The sequence below is a fragment of the Sparus aurata genome, chromosome 21 (assembly GCF_900880675.1).
Source record: "Sparus aurata chromosome 21, fSpaAur1.1, whole genome shotgun sequence".
Lineage (NCBI taxonomy): Eukaryota > Metazoa > Chordata > Actinopteri > Spariformes > Sparidae > Sparus > Sparus aurata.
Window position 1 is genome coordinate 11,204,098 of NC_044207.1, and position 21,852 is coordinate 11,225,949.

Genomic DNA, 21,852 nt, shown 5'->3' on the forward strand with positions numbered 1-21,852 from the left:
TCATGTAGTGAGAGAAAAGCCTTGCAAATAGCGGTGTTACGATTTTGATTCTAAAAGAGGAGCTGCGTCCGTCACAGGGATGTGGTTTGGGTACACTCAAACGCTGCTATCCTCTTTCAGCACCTACGCAAGAACCATGTCAAACAGTACAGAAAAATGTGCTATATTGATATGTATTGTTACCCGGATAAGAAACTACCTATATGAGGAGTATGAGATTTTGGTCATATCACACAGCACTTACCATCAGTATAAACTGATTATGATTGTCTGACAGATATTTTGAGAATTACCACCCTCAAACCTTCTGAATGACTTCACAGTAAATCAGATAGTTAAAAACACAATGCTGGTGTTTTTTGTGAATGGAGGCACACAGACACAAATTGACACACCAACATACCCATAAACAAAACCCTCGTAGATAGCACCGCATGCCCGCCGCCCTGCCTGTAATTAAAGTCAGACGTTTTATGACAACATCACTGTTTTGTTGTTTTCGCTTTCCTTCCCCTCCGTGACTCCAGCGCCTGCTCACCTCCCTTCCTTCCTCCAGTAAACTCAAACCTTTCTAATTAAAAGCAGAGGAGAGTGACGTGAGTGAGAGCAAAAGAGGGATGGGGAACAACATCCAAAGAGAAAGGCAGAAGGCCAAGTCAAATGCTGAATGGGTTGATTAACTAGCAGTGGGGCAAAGGAAAGCAACGAGGAGAGAGAACAAAAAGCTGTGAAATTAGAAAACCAAAAGCTTAATGGCGTTTGGCAAGAGAGGGAATGAGAGGCCGGCTCGCTGCTACTGAGGGTCTGAAAAGCAGCTGGTAAGGGTTTGTTTATAGTCAGTAGAGGGGCTGAGAGATAACATTTTTGGAGGATTAGAGGCAGGAAATAAAAGGCAGCACCAAATAAAGAAGAAAATGCAACGAGCTGGCCAGACCCTGGGGAAAGAGGGGGGGAGGGGGATGAAGGAGCAAAAGAAGAAGGAAGGACAAGTCTGAGGTTAGAGACTGGGGAGAATAGTTGTCACAGAGAGAGGAGGAGAGATGGAGATGACTGAAGTAAGAGGGTCAGGTCCCATTAAGATAATTGTTTTTTATTTCTTCTGTAACTTTTTAGTGTAAGTCACCCACTGACAGACATCAGCTGCATCTGTGATTTATCCTCAGCAGTCAACAGGCTTCTGTTTGTGTGACTGTAAACAGGAGATAAGTGGGTTCAGTCTGCAAAGCTACTGCTGCCTATAAAACACATCAGGTTTGGCATTCCACGGAAAGATGTAGATAGCAGGTGTGTGTAGGGCTGCAACTATTATCACTATTGATGATTGAACTGATTGATAAAATGTCAGAAAAAAGTTCACAAATAAGGCTGTTTTACTTTTCTAATGCCCAAATCAATGTCTTAAGATCGCTTGTTCAAATCCCATTATCCCATTAGACTGCAGTAATAGTGTGCAGGACTAGCATTGGGAAGCCTCTAGTATTGTGTAATAATTGCATAGAATGTTATCTTAATCCCATGCGAAGCATGTCCATACTTTGTAAAGTGAAAGATTCACTGCTAACTGCCAACAAATATTGCTTCACACAGGAGTTTGTGTAATAATATTAGTCCTATTGGCAAATTGGGGCACTGGTTATATTCCTTTTGAAGCACTTTCTGTTGTCAGACAAAGATAAGATGATAAAGTAAGTAATTTGATGTGTTGAAGAATGATGCATGGCCTCTGAAATGTTGATTACACGGAGCCCTCGCATCACTTTCATGAGATATTTATATCCATGTGAATACCCCAAATGAAACTTCTATCATGCGATGGAAGTTTCTGAATCACAAGAGGCCATTTTGTTATGCTAGTCCGGTTCCAATTTGGCCTAGAACACAGTAAACATTTAGAATGGATAAGGTAAAGCAGTGATGTTTTGTTTATGAAATTACCTTACATGCCTGTAAAATAATTTTCTGTTGATCAACCAACCAATCAATCAATCCACTAAACGTTTCAGCGTGGGTTGTGGGATTTAGGATGACAAAAAGTTACTGCTATTAGTATTTCACAGAGAGCTATAAGAGGAAAAGAAATGTATTGATATCACATATATTAGTTATTTTGTGATTATAAACACTTAATAATATTAATAATAAACATGGTCATATTCATGTGTATTCCGATTTCAGTGTCTACGAACCCCAAAACAGCGCACTACGAACCCCAAAACTGACATTTGGCGAATTTTAAGAGAAGCCAGTAGCAATATGAGCCGAGATCAAGTAGTGGAGAGGGGGAATAAGTGGTCGGTGGTGGTTGTGTGCGTGTGTGTGTGTGTGTGTGTGTGTTTGGGGGGTTGCATCACAGGAAACAAGCTCTCCATCCTGCAGTTGAATGTGACCCTTTGGCCCTGGATCAAATGCTCCTCCGGGCTGAATACCATGAAGCCTCTGTCCTCTGCACCACGCACTGCTCTGCACTGCACGGACCGTCTGACTGACTGACTGCAGGAGGGAATGGAGGCGGGGGGGCGAGGGCAGAAAGATAGGGTGAGGAGTAGATAAGGGAAAGGAACAGCAGAAAGAAAGGTAGGAGGAAGAGTAGGAGACAACGTCAGGTGATACAAACACACATTATCGTTGTCTGAATCCACCGAGACACACATCGTGTTGCACCCTGACATGTGAAACCAGAGACATTCACTCACTCTGGCTCTCACGTCTCTGCTGCCTGCCTGACTGGTGAGCGACTGAATCGGGGAGAAGCCGCTCCTATTTTTAGCCCCACGCTCGATGGAAGGATGGAAAAGCAAACAGACAGTAGCTGCACGCGCAAAGACAGAGAGAGGGAGTCTGTGTGTGTGTGAGAGAGAGAGAGAGAGAGAGAGAGAGAGAGAGAGAAAGAGGGAGTGAAAGGAAGGGAGGAAGGAGGAGTGACTTATTTGTGAAGTTCTGTAAGTTTGGATGACTGGCTCAGTGCTGTGTGAGGACACATGGCTGGACTGGGCACAGGGCAGAGCTGGGTGGCATTCTCTGCTGCAGACAGCAGCTCCTAATTACTGTACAGCCTTTTTCCCAACCGATTTTTAGACTGTTTAACTTACCTTTTGCACACTGGAGTGCTCCATGAATGCCTCTTTGCCTTCTTGAGGGAGCTGAAGCTAAAGCAGGGGCTTACAGGACGACTGCCCCGCCATGGAATGCAGTAGATTTGTGTACAGGATCGTAGGAAGCTTTTCTTCCCCCTCTCGGGTTCGGAGCTGCGGGTCCGGGTCCAAGGAGTGCGTGCGCTTACTAGAATTCCCTCAGAGACCGGGGACGTCATACTGGGAGGACTGTGGCTTTGGTAATGGTTTAAAAGACAAGCAGCCACCTCTGGCCATTTAAAAAGCACACGCGCGCATTTACATTTTTTTTGCACCTACACTCGTCTGGACGAAGGAATTCAGGATGCGACGCTTTGACAAGCTGAAAAAGTCATTCCCCTTCCTGGCACACTTTCACGTGTATCGAGTAAGTCTGGTGTCTGTCTGCTGTCTGGCTGCTCCTCTGAGGGGCTTTATTATTTGGAAATATGACATGAGAGTTGTAACTATAGTCAGGATCATGTGGTCTGCACAGATGTTTGAATATAGAGTTTGTATCATGAATATGGTATGGTATGGTGTGTGTGTGTGTGTGTGTGTGTGTGTGTGTGTGTGTGTGTGTGTGTGTGCTTGCGTGCGTGCGTGCGTGTGTGTGCTTGTGTGTGCATGTGTATGTGTGCGTGTGTGTGTGCACTGACCAGCTGGACTGAGGCCGTCCGCTGGGAGGGTTGTTGTTATTGCAGCAGGATGTTAGAGCAGAACAGATCTGATACAGGACATGGCTTTGGCCAGGAGATGTGTGTGTGTGTGTGTGTGTGTGTGTGTGTGTGTGTGTGTGTGTGGTGTGTGTGTGTGCATTTCTCCACCACCATGAGGAATGAGTTCAGGCCAGAGGCATTTCTCAACAGGGACATCATGTTGTTTCTCTGCATCTGAGTTCCTTCATGCCTCTTTCCCCTCCCTCTGTCACACTTGTTGTTTCTGTCTCTCTTTTTTTTGCGATGTTTACCACGATGTTGTAATAAGAGATTGTTATCTTTTAGTGGTTCATTTACATGTTTTAGAAATGTGGGAAGACTATTTAGAGTCATTATAGTCAGGTTGTTCTAATAGCCATGCCAGTATTGGAAAAGCCTCAGATATTGCCTACAATGCTGGATTGTGTATCTGGCGAGTACACAAGTCTAATAATTTCTTTATTAGAGATGGGACCCTGTTATTTCCCTGCAGCGTCTTGCACACTTGTTTGCAACTTAACAGATGTGTTACTTTACAAGCAGCCAGTGATGACATGTTAACTTCAAATAAGTACATTTACTCAAGTACTGAACTAAAGTACAATGTTAAGATAATTGTACTTGTCTTGACTATTTCCATTTCCATCAGAGCCAAAGCAGCACATTTTTCTAATAAATGTATCCAGTGATGTTACTCAGTGGCTAAGTTGCATTGTGGGAAATGTTGGCACTATGTTTGAAAAGCAGTCCACTGGTCTAGCTTTGCACTCCCAGAATGCTGTTTGACTCATAATTGGCAGTTTAAAAACAAATGATTAAATTACACATTGCCTTCTTAATCCATACATGCTTCTTCCTTTTTAAAATCTAGTGCCTACATGCCTACAATTTTATCAGATTACATGCAGCCGCCTCTGGAGCTATAAAAGGGTTTATACTACTTTTTCACATAAGCAGTAGTACTCCTCAAGACCTATTAACACACTTTCATGTGTAAAATTGGTGGACGTACCTTTTGATTACATTGAGCATCAGATTTTGAAAGACTTTTACTCAAGCACTACTCAAATGGGTGACTTTCACTTTTACCAAATTGATATCTTAAGACAATATCTTACTTTTACTCAAGAATGACTCTTGAGTGCTTTTTACAGCACTGCCAGTAGCCAATGTCCAAGAACAGCAAGCAGCTTGTGTAACTTACACCTCACCATAACATAACAATCCACCATCCTATCTAATACTGGACTTGTGGCCTTGGTTGGATTCCTCAGACTCCTGTCAAAAGTCACACCTAAAGGTTTGAACTGGCGTTCCTCATGCTGACCTCACACCTATGCAACGTGCTTCGTCCTCTGCATCCCATTACAGGAGAAGTCGAGATAAGCACCTGCTGGAAAGAATATAGTTTACACATCACAACATGACAAAGGAATGAAGAACAGCTCACTATTTTTTGTCATGTGACAATATACGATCTTTGTCAGACTCAACCAAACCTCCTCCATTAATCACCTTATTTCTGCACAATACCTGTGTTCAGAAACATGTAAAAACATAATATATATGTGTGTGTTTAGTGAGTTTTGTAAATTAGGTAGCAAGCTGACGGAGAAATATGATATAAGCACCTTGATTTTGACCCCTCATGCCTCAGATGTGACACTGTCATGGAAAGAGGCCCAAGAGGAAGCTGCCTTACGTCTTTGGCACAGTGCAGTGAAATAACACTCACATGCTGACTGCCAAAGAATATCAGACTTGGGGGATGATGGAGGACATGATAGGTGCTCCGTACAGGAGCATGTTGTGCCCTCATTCGTAAATATTTTTTTCATGGCTGCAGGGGAAAAGTTTGTTCGAATGTCGTTGGAGAAATCTAAACTCTTAAAGAGTGTGAAGTGCAGATCAAATCAACATGCCACATGGTAGGAGAGCATTCAGCAGAGCTTAGCGCAGGAGTGGACCAGCCCAACAGGCTGCTGTATCGTCTTTCTCAGGGTAAGGGTCAGGCATGATGCAGCAAAATGCAAAATATGGAGATGGATTCAGATGACTGCAGCTAAAGCCACAGGCACCACAGGCATTCAGTGTCGCCTGCATCTCTGTAATCATACAGGTCATTTTATTATACTGGGCTAAGTTAATAACTGGCTTGTTATACCTGCTTCTGTAGCTGCAACGATTAGTCCGATAATACATTAGTTGATCGCCAGGGGAAAAAAAGGCAACTATTTTGATGATTTATTAATTTTCAGACAGTAACATTATAAAATGTTCTTTTCAGCCTCTCAAATGTGCACATTTGCTCTGTTTGTCTGTTTTATATCATATTACAGGGCTCCAGGCTGCGACTATTTTGGTCGTACATGAACCCAAAAGTCTGCATGTCCTGATGGGACTTCACATTTTCACAAAAAACAGAGCAGATCCACAAATACTACACAGGTAGCCAGTATCCCAGTAAGACAGAAGAGGACACTATACATTTAACACGAAGCTTTAACTTCATTTACTTTGATTCATTTGTAACCGTACTGTTTAGATTTTTTAGGCTGTTGCGATGCCTTGTGAGGGTGCTGTGATTTAAAATGGACAAACACATTTATCAGCACCAAACCATGAATCTGGAAAATATTCATCACATTAATCGATATTGAAAATACAGTTATCTTTAGTCGCAGCCCGACCTGCTTCACTCTTCAAACTTACATTGAAGACACGGTGAGCATTCGAACCAAAAAAGCTTGGAATGCGGTTAGAGCGGACAGAGCCTGTTGCTGAGTCCAAAGCTGCATGTTTGGATGTTGCTGAAGGGATATCAGCTGACCCACTTTTATGTGCATCGCTATGAATTTGTATCAGGATACAGACATCTGGCATAACCATCGGGGGATTGAGCCCTCTGAGCAGACCTTGCATCAGATATTCATAGAAATGTTGTTGAGTCCTTCCATTGAAAAGGAACCACAGATACATGTTGTCAGTGTTTGTTTAAGCATGTGTGTATTTTATGTGAGTCATTGAGCAATAGGACGTGACCTCTCACCAGGCCAATTAAGAAGTTTTCCTGTGACAGAGAGGAAGCTGTGACCCTCCGGACACTTTCCTCTGGACCTTGTAACCTTCCACAGGAAGTTCCTCATTCACAGAGTCTAATTACCATTCAGTGCAGTGACCCCCAAGCCCCAGAGCATCCACCCTAAAGGTCTCCCTGTCAGTCACTGCAGATTAGGAATGTTTGTCATATTTTTGTGTTGATTTGGTTGATTTACAGGCTCACTGTGAATAATACTGTGTGAGCAGCAGGTGTTATGGAGGAGTAGATGAACTCTTGTGGAGGTTCTTTACCTCAAATTGAACTCCATCATCATGACTGCTAGACTGATGAAGAAGCCCAAGATGAATTTTAGATAAGTTTTGTGCTGCTTACAGCTTGTTGGATTAAATAGACAGTGATGGATGGTGTTTTCAGCTGTGGTGGTATTTTGAGAGGTTGAAGATTGATGGTCTGACTCACAGTCTTATGAAGGGAGGTAGCTTACATATTGTGGTCTGATTGTTTAGGAGTCTCCCGTCTGTCTTCACTGACACTTACGGACCCCATATGTGACTCATTCATCTCAAGTATCTGCTGAAAATACTACTGCTCTTTTCTAGAGTGTCTATAAATCTATTTGTACGTCACTGAAATATTTTGAAGAAGATAAACTGTTAAAGAAGTGGTGTATTAACACTACAATGACACAGGATCTGTGTAATCAATGTCTCCATGACTTTTAAACTACAATGAGTGCACAGTTAGTCTTTAGCACATGCTGAATTTGGCCCCTTTCCCTTCGTGTCCTTGTTTATGTGATGTCAATTTGAGCAACACAATGTGCAATGTGTGTGTGTTTTTGAGTGTATACATGTATTTATAACCACCCATGCACTATGTGGACTCTGATGTGAATGTCTGAGCCTCTAAGCAGGTATTTCAGTGTGCTGTAAACAGCACACAATGGATCTGAGCTCAGTTTCCTCTTTTTATCAAAGAGAAGAATGGTTTGATTGTTGCTCAGTGACTTTCTATGTGGCTGTATTTTGCAGGTTTGAGACCAAGCGTTGAGAAATCAGTTTTGAACTGTTTCAAACTTAATTTCCTGTATCATTGTGTGTGTTTTGCAGAAACTGGGCAGTAGCATGCAGTGTGAGGAAGGCACAGAATGGCTGCTGGAGCTGCTGATGGAGGTGCAGCTGCAGCAGTACTTCCTGCGGATCCGAGATGACCTCAACGTCACACGGCTGTCACACTTTGACTACGTCAAGAACGAAGACCTAGAGAAGATTGGCATGGGTCGACCTGGTGAGAAACTGTGTGTGTGTGTGTGTGTGTGTGTGTGTGTGTGTAGATTTAACTTAAGACAAAAATGAGACTTTGTTTGAATAGTCTTGGTTAAAATAACATCAAATTAGACTAAACATGATGAATGGAACATCCATGGATCCATCACATACCTTCTGGGCCCATTCCAAACGTCCATTTGCTTTTCTTTGCAACTAAAGGACAGTCACTTTTTTTTCTTGCTGCACATTGATTCCTCTTTCCTGTCTAGCAGCATGGCTTTAAGTATGGCAGTGTTTGTCTGTCAGTTTTGTACATGGTTCCCAGAGGACAAATCCTACTGACATTTATAATGACTCTAATGGTGAACCCAAAAAACACCTTTTGGGTTTTTAACACTTTCTGGTTCATGATCTTATCAACTACCTACAACACTAGTGACGTTCCCATTAGCCTCAGCTGTGTGGCAACTGTTAGCGTGCTGCCCGACTAAACCAAGATGGTCCACATGGTTATCATTATTATTTTTTCATTGGCATGTTAGCATTTTCATCATGAGCAAGTCAGCATTATCACCGAAGACAGTCTGATTGTTGATGTTGTAGAAGTGGTGTATTAACACTACAATGACACATGATCTGTGTAATCAATGACTCCATGACTTTTGAACTAAAATGAGTGATACAGTATTTATTAAGATTTAGCTTAGTACAACACAACATAGCTGCTAGCTGTAGACTCTTGTTTTTACTAATCATTTCTTCAGATGAGACAGTACTAATCTTCATCTGTGACTTGGTTTCTTCAAAAGTCAGTTTTTCTAGATAAGCAAAGGGGATTTTGTGATAAAAAATGCAGTCAGCCAGATCAGAGAATGAATTTGGATGCTGTCAGGCTGCCTGGCTTGTTTCCAGTGTTTTTGCTCCTTTTGCTCATTCTTGAATTATCATGACGAGGCAGCATTTGTCTCCACAGCTCCTTTCTTTTATCAAGTATACATCAAGACTGGCATTCCCCTGATCTTTCCTAACGAAGTGGTGTTCTCTTCACTTATGCGTCATTTTCATCTCTTAATTATACACTGCAGAGAGATTCAAAGCCAAGTTAACGTCCTCCCAATGATGTCTTTGCTTTTGTCTGACTATATAAGGGGGATATTCTACATCTATATATAGTATCAAGTGTTACTTTTGTCTGCAGTAATGGCCGTGTGTCATTTGGCTCACCCTGAGCATAGCTGGAGCAAATCCTCCATCACTAATACCCCTAATATCATTTTAAAGCCACAGCTGGTAATTAGGCACAATAGGAAGGGACACTAAAGTGCCAGTTCTTTTGTGTGTACTGCTTGTATGTGTGTGTTTGAAATCCAGTTACTGGGGCCCTCAGGGCTTCAGCTACTGAGCCACTTAAGACTAATTACACCCTCTTCTCCTGCTCATATATTCATTCACATCTTTCTCCTCTACTCAGCTCTCTGCTCTCACATACTTCTCACATACACACTACGTGTGTGCCCTCCATCTTCTCTCTTCCTTCTCCAGTATTAGTTCTTTTTTTATATTTCCTCTTTCTGATGAAGACCCATAGGACTCGTTTAACGTTTACCGCTGACCTTTACTGCGTTTCTCTATTCTTTGATATTTTTTGATAAAGGACAGAGACGACTGTGGGAGGCTGTCAAAAGGAGGAAAGCCATGTGCAAGCGCAAGTCCTGGATGAGCAAGGTGACAGACATAGACAGACATACCACACACACACACACACACACACACACACACACACACACACACACACACACACACACACACACACACACAGGACTCATTTAGTATGGTATATGGTATGCTTGACATTATGTCGCCACAGTGGCGTCTGTCTGTCTGCCTGTGTGCCACAGTGTGGACACAATAACTTATGAACAATACAAAATTATGAACACTTACCCCCTATACAGATGATATGATTACAGCAGTGAGGCCGTAAAAAAAAGACTTTCTGGGGCACGGGCAAATGGTTCCTTAGTAGAATAGACACAAGGATGGGAAGTAAAATTACTTTAATTTTGTCTGAAAGTCATAGCTAAATGTAAGATAAACAAAAAACATACAAAATGTACAAAAAAGTGATAACCCCCTTTAGAAACAGAGAAACACATATTTAAGCTGTATCCCATGAAATTGGGTGATTTATGGGAGAAATGACTGTTGGGAGCGAGAGAAAGGGTTGATAATAGGGAGACTCCTGATGGAAGGATGGATGGAAAGATATTATTGTAAATATTGTATATTAACATAAAGATCTTCTAAAATGCAGCCTTTACCATAGTGATGTCTGTTAATCAGAAGTCTCACAGCAGACAAATCCAAGTCGGGTCACAAGTCTCCATTTTCGCAACCAGATTCCAAGTCTCAGGTCTCTAGCTTTGGTGATCGGTCACACAGTGTTAACAAAATGTTAAGGTGAAGCTTCTGAATTACTGACAGTACTGCATGTGTGTAAAGAGGAGGTCTCAGGGTGCTGTGTGACTAATTTTTAAATCAAATTCACATCTGTGCATACACATCTGTAGGGGACATTCCATTCCATGACAACGAGCACATCCACACTTGAATCAAGTCACAAGAGCTGGTGATACACAGATTCAGAGCATGCTGCATTCAGAGAAATGTTATCTCATGAAGCATAAAGTTTCTCTCAAAGAGACAGAGCCATGTCTGTTACTTGAACCTTAGACACACAAACTAATACTGGGTCTGAAACACACACTAGGCGTGGAGGAATAATGTGTGTGAGGGAATACTGAGCAGACATTGCCAGTGTGTCTGTGTGTGTGTGTGTGTGTGTGTGTGTGTGTGTGTGTGTGTTTATGTGTATTGGCTGTTCTCAGTGGAAGTCGTCGTGCTTGTCTTCTATAATTACACCTGTCTGTTTCCCCCTCTGGCACCATCCTCAGCTTGAGTAATCTGCTTCCTCAGCCCCCTGTGTGTGTGTGCGCGTTCGTGCGCACATGTGTATATGTGCTGCGCTGCCATAGCCAGGATCTTTTGAATGTCTAGCCTCCTATTTGAAACCCATTTGGCGTACAGCGACCACAGAGACGTGGTGTTTTTTAAAAAAAGGTCTGCAGCATTATGTCATGTCTGTCTGGTCCAGTGTGAATGTGAAACCACACACCTCTCGCTACTGTTTATATCTGGCCAGTCAAATATGTCTGGCACTGGGGATTCACTGACACCTCTTTTTCACTGACGATGGCGTTTCTGAGCACTGACCTTTGTTTACGAGCCAATAATTCATTTCATGAATGTGACACTTGGCTTTAGATTCAAGAGAAAGTTATGTGCATCTGATGTGTTGCATGTAAATCAGTGGTGGATGTTACCTTCTTTCACATGGTATGTTATTTGATATGTAGCTTGATATTGTTCCCCTGAGTATCAGCACCAGTCTCTGTGCATTCCTATTTTGGTAAACAGTCACATTTAGGGCCTCAACAAAACAAAGGTTTCCCTTAATGGCTCTGCACAGCACACACATTGTACAGGTTCAAATTTAGGGGAATGGAAAGCTCTTAAGCACACACACACACACACACACACACACACACACACGGAAACATTCAGTTGGCTTAATCTAATAGTGCTTCCTAATGAGTACTTCCTAACAGCAAGTCATTCCTGCTGTGTTATCAGTGCTTAAGCTAAGAGACAGGAAACTTCTCTCTGTCCCATTATCCTAAGTATGTGTGTGTGTGTGTGTTTACTCATGAGGTGGGGACACAAATATTTTCACACAGTCACATTATGGTAACTTTAAGAGTTAATGCAAGTCCCCATATTGTACCGTTATCATTCAATTTCAGGGTTTAATGTTAGGCTGAGGTCAGGTTAAGGGTTAGGAAAGTAATGATTAGAGCAAAGTCAAGTTTCCTGTGAATGTAAGTTTCTGAATTTCTTTACTACCCAATATCTGCATTGGCATTTGCCCCAGAAATCCACTATCAGTCAGTGATTAAAGTCATCTGAATGCTGGCCGCAGCTTGATTCTGCTTTCATACCACAGTCTCCTCATGTCACACAACACACACGCTGTACAACTCATTGGCTAGACATGCATGTACAACAGGAGATAAGGAACAGGTTAGAATGTCCAGGCTCACTGTTGATACTGAATGAGGAATTATGCTTTGAAGTGTTAGCGCCTACAGTGGGTTTAGTGGCACTGTTGGTATGTAGAGAGGTTGGCTGAAGCTAACAAGCACTTCCATTAAGACTATAACTAAACAGAAGGGCTACATTGAGACTGTTATTGGTGTGCTTGTGCTGCTTCAAATGTTCTGTTCTCTCCTGTTGCGCCAGTGCTGCTGGTTGGTCGTGTAAATATTATGCAGAAAGTTAAGGAGAAGTTATTTTCAAGAAAAAACCTCCCCACTGCTGCCAGTGTCGCTCACAAGGGCGCAGTTTAATGTTAAACTGTTATCACTTCCATTTACCATTTATATATTATATCTGTAGGTGCATGGGTCAGTCCTGCGTGTAGGAGGGACGTTTTCTGTGAGGCTGACAGATATGAAAAAGAGTTAGAGATACACTTCATAATTGAAACCAGTGTCTGGCAATCTTCACTCCGTCTCCACCGTCACTCTACAGCCCGGTGTCTCCTGAATACAAAGTGACCAGGCAGAGAGCTCAGACCAATAAAGGCACAAGATAAAAATCAAATATAGAGCTTCATGAGGGACATTTCAAATCCTCAAGCAGCTGTCGACACTCTGTTTAGCCCATGTTCAGTTCATTATAAATGAATTGTTGTTCTACCTGTAAACCAAGAAACATGGCCTTTTCACTCTGAGATATGTATATGAACATAAATGGATAGAAGGATGCTTCTACACACACATTTACTCTGTCTTTCGGTACTGTCGGTGTTTAGTTCCCCATTCTTGCTCAACCTGTTCTTTTCTTCTTCTTCTCATCACTAGGTGTTTAGCGGTAAGCGTCCAGACGGAGGAGACTTCCCCCAGCAGGGCCAGCCGGCCTCCTCTTTTCGTAAGCTGTCTCCCACACCTCCGCTTGGCCTGGGAGAGGGAGTCTTAGCCACACAGCCTGGCGGCGGTGGCGCTCCTCTTGATGAGCAGCAGCAGGCTCTGACCTGCCTCATCCCGGAGAAGGACCTGACGCTGTTCGAGAAGCTGGGGGACGGCTCGTTCGGTGTGGTGAAGAGAGGAGAGTGGCTGACACCTGCAGGAAAGGTGGTGAGGAGACTAGCACTTCACATTTAACTTACAAGATAAATGTATTACTATTTGTTAAAGAGAGAACAGGTCACACAGCCACAGTTGTTTTGCTAAAACACCCATCCTCATGTACTAAGTAGGGATGAATAAGGGCAGGTGCATGACGTGTACTCATGAGGTTTACTCCGGGTGCTGTTTATATGAGTCTATGTATATCTGCCATATAAATCGCACTGAAAGGCTGAAATCTCTCTTTTTTTCCAGCTGAACGTAGCTGTGAAGTGTCTGAAGACAGATGTGTTCAGCCAGCCCGATGCTCTGGAGGACTTCATCTGTGAGGTCAACGCCATGCACTCCCTGGACCACCAGAACCTCATTCGACTCTACGGTGTGGTGCTCACACACCCAATGAAGATGGTAGTGGACTCGCAGAAACGCACACACACAGGGAGGACAAATAAATAGAAACACACACACACACACACATATAGGTGTACATCAGTCACTTCCCTTGCACGTCCACCCACACATACTCAGCACAGATGTCCCTCTCAGCCATTCTCTCAGCTGGCTTCATGACCTTACAGTGTGTTAAAAATCAGGTCAAGCACCTTAAGGCCTTTGTCATGAGCGGAGAGAGTGATGGAGGAAAGAAGGGACACAGGAAGCGAGGAGAACTAAGATAAAGGCTGACATTTCAGCCTTGTTGTTTTCATCCCACTCTGACCCTCCAGTTATTTCCTCTGGTCTATTTTTGTTATGATGATATTCTCCTTTTTCTTCTACATACTTCTTCCTCCTATTCTCCTCCTCTCAAGCTCAAATCACACCTTCTACATCATCTGTTTCTCTTTCCTTTTACTGGTGATTTCCATGTTCCTCTTTTCACCCACCCTCTCCCCCCTCTCTCTCTCTGTCCATGTTATGAAGGTGACTGAGCTGGCTCCTCTCGGTTCTTTGCTGGAGCGTCTGCGATGTGTGCGTCCTCAGGGCCCCGTGTTGATCCACACTCTGTGTCAGTATGCGGTGCAGGTGGCCTGTGGCATGGCCTACCTGGAGCAGAGGAGGTTCATCCACAGGGACCTGGCAGCCAGGTAGAAAGAAATATTTGATTTAATAAGTTTTAGCAGCTGTAAAAAAAACCTGTTTTTGAAGAGGGTGTTTTCTTCACATTTTCTATGAAAACCTGTTTTTCTTTACAGGCATGTTAAATTATTTATATTCCTTCTCCGTCTCCTCCACCCAGAAATTTATAGGCCATTACAGAGAGGTCTGGCCCAACAGTGTGATGAGTCACTGGTTGGCTGGCTGCGCTGGGTGGTCTAAGCTCTTGGCCTTGTCCAAATTCGTCACTTTACACTTTACTTTTGACATGTTGTGGATGCTTGAGAAAATCGTAATAGCTGGTAAAAATGAGTCATTTTCCCACTTAAAGCTGTGATAAAACAGTAAAGACTCCATGCGGCTGTTACAGTAGATTTCTCAAGCTGTGGTTTTAAAAGCTGGACCGCTGAAGTGACAGTCTGCTGATTTTATAAGCTGCAGTACCAGATGGTGAATTGTATTCTTAATACATCACAGGTTTATTTGGTGCTTTCAATTAAAACCCACAGTAGGTCCTGAGTTGTAGGGCTGCGTTCAGACATGACTCATCATAGACAACATTCTTAGTGTATATTTTTACACACATTGATCATACTCTGAAAATTCGTCAGTATTTTTGTATGGATCTAGTTGGATGAGGTAGTTTGGCTCCTGCTAGAGCTTTAAACCATTCACCAAAGTCATAATTGGATTTCATGCTTTGGGTCAAGTCCAAGTTTGATCATTCTTTCTTGGACTTTAGGTAACAATTGAATATCTCTTTTGATAAAAATAGAAAACCTTTAGATTCCTATTCCTCATCTCTGTGGCTGCCACTGTATTTGGAGAGTTTTCTCAGCGTGTGTGAACTCAGGAGTGTGTTATTGGCATCAGTTGTAGGCCACCTAGGCAAAACTAAACAAAATCAGAACAAAACAGCAATAATCTTAAATTACAGTTCTTACAGAACATTATAACAGTCTTGGGTGTTAAAATAAAAAATGCACACAAAGTTACATCAAATGTTTGATCCTCTCTCTTCAGAAACATCCTGCTGGCCTCAGCTCACAGAGTGAAGATCGGTGACTTTGGCCTGATGAGAGCGCTGCCGAACAACCACGAGCACTATGTCATGCAGGAGCATCGAAAGGTCCCCTTTGCGTGGTGGGTGGACAGAGAGAGCAGCATAATCACCAAAGCTGTGCTCGGATGTAGTCCAGGCATGGATATGAGTGGTTTTAGCGGTTAGGACGGGAGCAAGATTTATTTTACTGCAGAAAGTTCTCACAGAGAAATCTTTTTGCCACAGCTGCATTCCAGCCATGCTGATAATTCTTATAAAACAATGCTTGCTGAAGTCTATTTTTCAGATTCTGAGTCAGTCGAGTACTCAGCTACCAATTTATCATTCTTTCTACTGTTGCAGATACTGCACATGATGTTTCCAAACATTTTAAAAATGCTTTTAATGGTTGAATAGCAACATTGAAAATATATTCTCTACCCAGCAGAAGTTAAAAGGTTTTTATTTAAATTTTTTTTATATAGCCTAAATTCATGACAAAAGCAATCTCATGTCACTTTTCAATGGGAGAAGGTCAAGACCATACTCCTTAAATAATTTACACAGACCAAACTTTCCCCCATGAGCAAACACTTGACAACAGTGGTGAGCAAAACCTGCCTTCAAAGTAACCATGGTCAGACTTAATAATTAATTCACTGTACTGTCCATGTTGAAGTTTGTTGTCCGTTTGTTCAGGTGCGCCCCAGAGAGCCTGAAAACCAGAACGTTCTCCCACGCTACTGACACGTGGATGTTTGGAGTGACTCTATGGGAGATGTTCACACATGGCCAGGAGCCTTGGCTGGGCCTTAATGGGAGCCAGGTGAACACACACAATATATGTGGGATGTATGCAAAAATATCTTGGGGCTGTATTAACAGTGGGCAAACCCTCAATTCTACACTGATATATTCTGCTTTTGTCATCTCTCCTTTTTCAACTTATTTCTCCCTTGTCAACAACACTTAGATCCTGCACAAGATTGATAAAGAAGGCGAACGTCTCCCTAAGCCTGAAGACTGTCCGCAAGATATCTATAACGTCATGCTGCAGTGTTGGGCTCAGAAACCAGATGACAGACCCACGTTTGTCGCCTTGCGCGAGTTCCTGCTTGAGGTAAGAGGGCTGTCTTTTGGGTATCCAAAGACATTTAGAGGTTTTATTTTAAAAAGCTGTATTTTTTTCAATTTTAAGTTTTTCCTTATCTCTGTATTTGGATGAAAGTCCATCCCACAAAAGACACATGATGATAATGTTGACACCTCTGGTGCGGAGACGCCAGTATTCCCTCCAAAATTCATCACCCTATAAATGGACTTTTAGCTCCACCTGCTGGAGTTACTGCAAAGTAGAAACTGAAACATCCGGTCAGATGGAAGGACTTGGACAACCAGTTTACAATATGGCCCATTCATAAAAGTTTGTTTCATTTCTGTTTGTTTTTCAGACCATGCCCACAGACATGTGTGCTCTGCAGGACTTTGATGAGCCTGACAAACTCCACATCCAGATCAATGATGTCATCACCATCATAGAGGGGAGGTGGGTGTCGATGAATGTTTTACTTTTACTTAACAGTCCCACCAGCTAATCTCATTAATGAGACATATTGGTTATCAAGTCTACAGGTCTCTACAGTGATACTGGACTATCTGCATGTATTATAAGTTAATTATGTTTAAAGTCCCTGCTGATAATGATGATGTCAACAGCTGTGGTTCAACCTGTTTCATCCTCAGTATTTCTGTCTTTCAGGGCGGAGAACTACTGGTGGCGAGGTCAAAACAAACGGACCCTGAAGGTCGGACAGTTCCCCAGGAATGTGGTGACATCGGTCGCAGGTTTGTCAGCTCATGACATCAGCCGTCCTCTGAAGAACAGCTTCATCCACACAGGACACGGAGACACCAACCCTCATCGCTGCTGGGGCTTCCCTGACAGGATTGACGAGTAAGGAGCAGCTTCTGTTTGTTGGCTTTTAGTCTTGGTGCCAGAATCTACCACACAAAGCTTTTACATGGTCTAAATGTCTCTTCATCACTTTATGAATGAGTCTCCTGATTGAGGAAGTTGTGGTAAAAGTCTGACTTTTTGCTGAGTTGTAGTATCAATTCTCACCAATAGATGGCAGTAGCACAATATTCCAAATGATCATCAACCTTTTCCAACATAAAACTTAGGTTTGTTACATTCAGGACTGTGACATTTACTGTTATTAAGTCTGTTCCTGTTTATCACTTCAGTCTGTACCTCGGGAATCCCATGGATCCTCCTGATGTCCTTAGTGTGGACCTCAGCGGTGCTCGGCCCACGCAGCTACCGGGACGAGCTAGAAGTGAGTAATAAAGCTGTAAATTAAGACACTCCCATGACATGATGACTGATGATTGACACTTTGATTTACAAATACCAAGGAGGAAAAAAAAAACTCTCACAACATGATTCATTAATTCCCACCTTCTTTGGGTCCAAACTATTTAGTTTGTACCACTGATCAGGACTCATTTAGCATTGAGCTCAAAGGTAAAGTCTGCAGGGCACATTTTAAACAACCTTTCTGTAGTTTTTAAAAATTATTAATAGGTATATAAGTATGGTTATATATTAATTTTCTGCTAGATAAAAATCTAACTCACTTTTCTTAACTGACCACAATGAAAAATATAGAGCTGAGCCATACAGTCACATCTGTCACTATAACTGACAAATGTAAGCATAACATAAAAACATTTAGTTGTTGACTCTTACGAACATCTTCTATTGTGAAATGATAAAACTGCATGTTTAAAAGATGTGACTATATTGTTTAATCAACATTTGTATCACAGAATGTGGGTTAAAGTTTAAAGTTTGGCCGCCACACGCATTGCTGCTCCTTTTTCTTAACACTTGTTCGCAAAGCTAACATATGCAATCTGACATTTGCTTCCTGCTTCGTTTCCCTGACTTGATCTTTGTTGCTTTCTTTTTGTATTTCTCTGTTTCTCCTTTGCGATGGCGGTATTCGCTTTAATTTATCCAGAGGAGCCTCCTCCCCGCCCTCCTCAACCAGCTGTATTAATCAAGAGTAAGTCTGGTTTCCCTCAGCAGCTCCTCACCCATTGCTCCTGCCCCCTCTGTTCCCTCCTAGCTCCACTCCTCAGAGGTACATCCCATACTTTATTGTCTTTTCTCTGCTTGTCTTTGCAGTGATTCTGTCGTCTACTTTTATTTCCCCGTTTAACTTAATTGTTTACCCATCTTTCCACCTCTGTGTCCCTCTAACAGGTGTGCAGTGTCCTTGCTGTGCACTATAGGACTAACTTCAAACCTGGAGATTTTTTGTGGGAGTGGTGTGTTTTGTAATTTGGTGTGAAGTGACCAGAAGGAACGTTGGTGTCATCACCCTCTTAAGTTATTTTCAGTTAGTAATTAATGCATTGTGTCTTTGTGTCCGTAGAGCCTTCTTATGATCCTGTAAACAATGATGAGGATCTGACCTCGGCGGGACTGAAGAGATTATCACTTCAGAAAACAGGTTCTGTCAAAGGCTTAAAACTGAAACCCGCTGCGTGGGTCTCTGCTTCCAGACAGGGGAGCGGCCGCACTTCAGGCTCAGGCTACAACCCCAACAGTGAAGTGTCTCTCATTGACTTTGGGGAGGAGTTCCCCCCGCCCACACCTTCTCCCTCCCCGGTGGTTGAATTGCAGATTCCTTCACTGGCAAAGCTAGCTTTGGAAGCAGACAATATCCTGGACCGGACTCCGCCTCAGAGTCCGTGTAGGTCGTTACCCCGCCCCCTTCACCCTACGCCAGTCGTGGACTGGGACACCCGGCCATTACCCCCACCCCCGGCCTATGACGATGTAGCCCAAGATGAAGACGATATGGAGGTACGGTAGGAGGTGATACAGCACATTTTACATGATAGATCAACTAATTGTTAACAATTTTGATAATCAACCATTTCAAACAAAAATGCCATTTGCTAGTTCCAGCTCCTTAGATGTGAAGATTAACAGCTTGTTATTTATGACATTTAAAGCAAGATTCTTTTGGTTTTGTAATTAATCATTAAAAAAAGATTTTAATAATCATGTAGTTTGGTTGTACATCTCTTGTAAATCTCTCCACAAAGGTGAGCTCCATCAACAGCTCAGAACAGCAGCATGAAGAGGAGCAGAGTGAAGTCAGTCACCCAGATGAGGCTCTCTGTCCGGGACAGAAAGTGGAGGGTGAGGCTCTTGTCTTTGGGGGTACAGACAGAGCAGGCTTCGAGGACAACCTCTTCCTCCCCAGCAAGCAGAGCCAGGGCCTGTCCACCTCCTTCTCCCAGTCAGCCGAGATCTTCCAAGAACTCCAGCAAGAGTGCATGAGGAGGCTCAATGTGCCGACTGGAAGTGCTGCACGGTCGAACTCACCGTCCCAGAGCTCAGCCTTGTGCCCCCAGACTCCACAGACCCAGGAGGGACTGCAGCAGACTGTCCTCTCCTCCGAGGACAAACCTCAGATCCCCCCGCGGGTCCCCATACCCCCTCGCCCTATAAAAAAGGGGGACTACACATCTGCTCGCTGGTCAAGGGATCTCTCGCTGTCTCCGACGCCAGCTGACACCACAGAGGACATTTCAGGCCCAGGCCAGGACCGACCACCTCAGATCCCCCCCAGGGACCCTTTGTCCCAGCCGGGCTCCAGGACTCCCAGCCCCATGGGCCTGGTGGTGGGCTCCCCCCAGCAGAGAGTCTACTCTGTCAGCCCCTCCACCATGCCGGCTCCCCTTGCCTCCTTCTCCTCCACACACACACATGGCTCCTACCTCTCCACCTCTCCAGGTAAACTCATGCCCACCACACACAGCTTCGCCTCAGATCCAAAATATGCTGCACCCAAAGTGATCCAAGCGCAAGGGAAGGACGCCTCCAACAAGGGCCCTTGTATCCTCCCCATCGTCCGTGATGGCCGTAAAGTCAGCAACACCCACTATTACCTCCTCCCTGAGAGGCCCCCGTACCTCGACCGCTACGACCGCTTCTTCAGGGAGGCCGAGAACCTGTCTGCCAGCGGTGTGGAGGAAAGACATTTACGGCAAGCCAACACGGCCACTGTCAGACCCATGGTGGTCAGCAGCCAGACTCTGCAGGGACACGCCCAGGGACAGGGTCTTGTCCAGCCAGGCGATCTGAAGGCTAATTTCTCCTCCAACAACAACAGCAGTCTGGGTGGGACAAGGTCAGGGATGAAGACATCAGTTAGTCTCCCTCGTGTCTGTTCAGACGGGCTGACGATGCCAATGCTCACTGCTTCCTGCACCAGGACAGACGGAGGAGGGAACTCAGCTGACAGGGTGAAAATGGTGAGGCCAGAGATGTTTCTGTTTCTTTTTAATGCTTCAGGAATAAAAGTGCTGATCTGTCTTACTCTCTCTTTCATGATGGATGTTAAACCACTGCAGTTGAATAGTTTAACCCCCCAAAATAGTTGACCTTGTGTCCTCCTTAAAGCTTCTTTGATGCTTTTGTAAACTCGATAAAAAGTCCTTACACTAGATAGCTATCTGTTCTGAGTTTTATTATCACACAGCTAAGTACTGAAATACTAGTGCAATATTCAGAGTAATGCAGCAGAATTGTTCATAGAAGAAATAAGAAGACTTTAAATGCTTATTCAATGCATAACTTACTCAACTCAACTTTTACTGCAGTTAACGTAGCTTTAGAATGCAACATTTTATTTTATGTAACCAGTAAGGTGTACTGTACACTTAATTTGCCCATACACTGAACACAAGGGGGCAACAGAAGGTAATATTTATTGGTGGTACACTCTGGCTAGAGCTCGAAGGAGAAATTTGTGTACGTGAACTTTCCGTGAGAGACTGAGATACAGATAGAGCAGTCTGCATTTTTCCTCACAGTAGCAGCTTTTAACTAACTATAATTAATCAGATTACCTCCTAATTCAACTTCAAATCATTATCAGAGCCGAATTATGATTGATGTTTGAAAACAAAACAACACTTTCAAACTGGAGCTGAAGCCAGCGAATCAGACTCATTAAACTGTAAATTACATTTGAATATCTTTCCGGTAAAACTTGGAGGCACACAAACATTTTTTCTATCACGATTGAATAGCATAAAATGTTATAACTTCTCATAACTCATTTAAAAAATATGCCAGCAATCTTTTGAGACAAAGGCAACGTTAATTTTTGGTGTGAATTGAGCGTGAAAGACTGGGAACCAGAGTTTGATTGTGATTTTTTTCCGAGCAATTGATTCTGACACCGATTGAACCTCATCGAACCGGAGCCAGAGTCACTGCAATGGTCTTTACATCGATCAGCCAC

General features: G+C 43.2%; 1 protein-coding gene across 9 annotated transcripts in view; it reads left to right on the forward strand.

Annotated features, from left to right (window-relative positions):
* The window catches only part of tnk2b (tyrosine kinase, non-receptor, 2b), a 64,332-nt gene that overhangs the window by 34,530 nt on the left and 7,950 nt on the right, over positions 1-21,852 (forward strand). For 5 of the 9 annotated variants that reach the window (XM_030402593.1, XM_030402598.1, XM_030402589.1 and 2 more), the window contains 14 exons: positions 7,979-8,156; positions 9,792-9,862; positions 13,120-13,392; positions 13,639-13,791; positions 14,305-14,468; positions 15,502-15,621; positions 16,220-16,346; positions 16,494-16,640; positions 16,972-17,066; positions 17,280-17,474; positions 17,768-17,859; positions 18,547-18,591; positions 18,964-19,397; positions 19,643-20,857. In XM_030402593.1, coding sequence (XP_030258453.1) covers positions 7,979-8,156; positions 9,792-9,862; positions 13,120-13,392; positions 13,639-13,791; positions 14,305-14,468; positions 15,502-15,621; positions 16,220-16,346; positions 16,494-16,640; positions 16,972-17,066; positions 17,280-17,474; positions 17,768-17,859; positions 18,547-18,591; positions 18,964-19,397; positions 19,643-20,857 — 3,309 coding nt within the window. Of the gene's footprint in view, positions 1-2,911; positions 3,499-7,978; positions 8,157-9,791; positions 9,863-13,119; positions 13,393-13,638; positions 13,792-14,304; positions 14,469-15,501; positions 15,622-16,219; positions 16,347-16,493; positions 16,641-16,971; positions 17,067-17,279; positions 17,475-17,767; positions 17,860-18,546; positions 18,592-18,963; positions 19,398-19,642; positions 20,858-21,852 lie in introns of those variants that run through there. The other 4 variants (XM_030402595.1, XM_030402594.1, XM_030402597.1 and 1 more) reach the window with 4 other exon arrangements.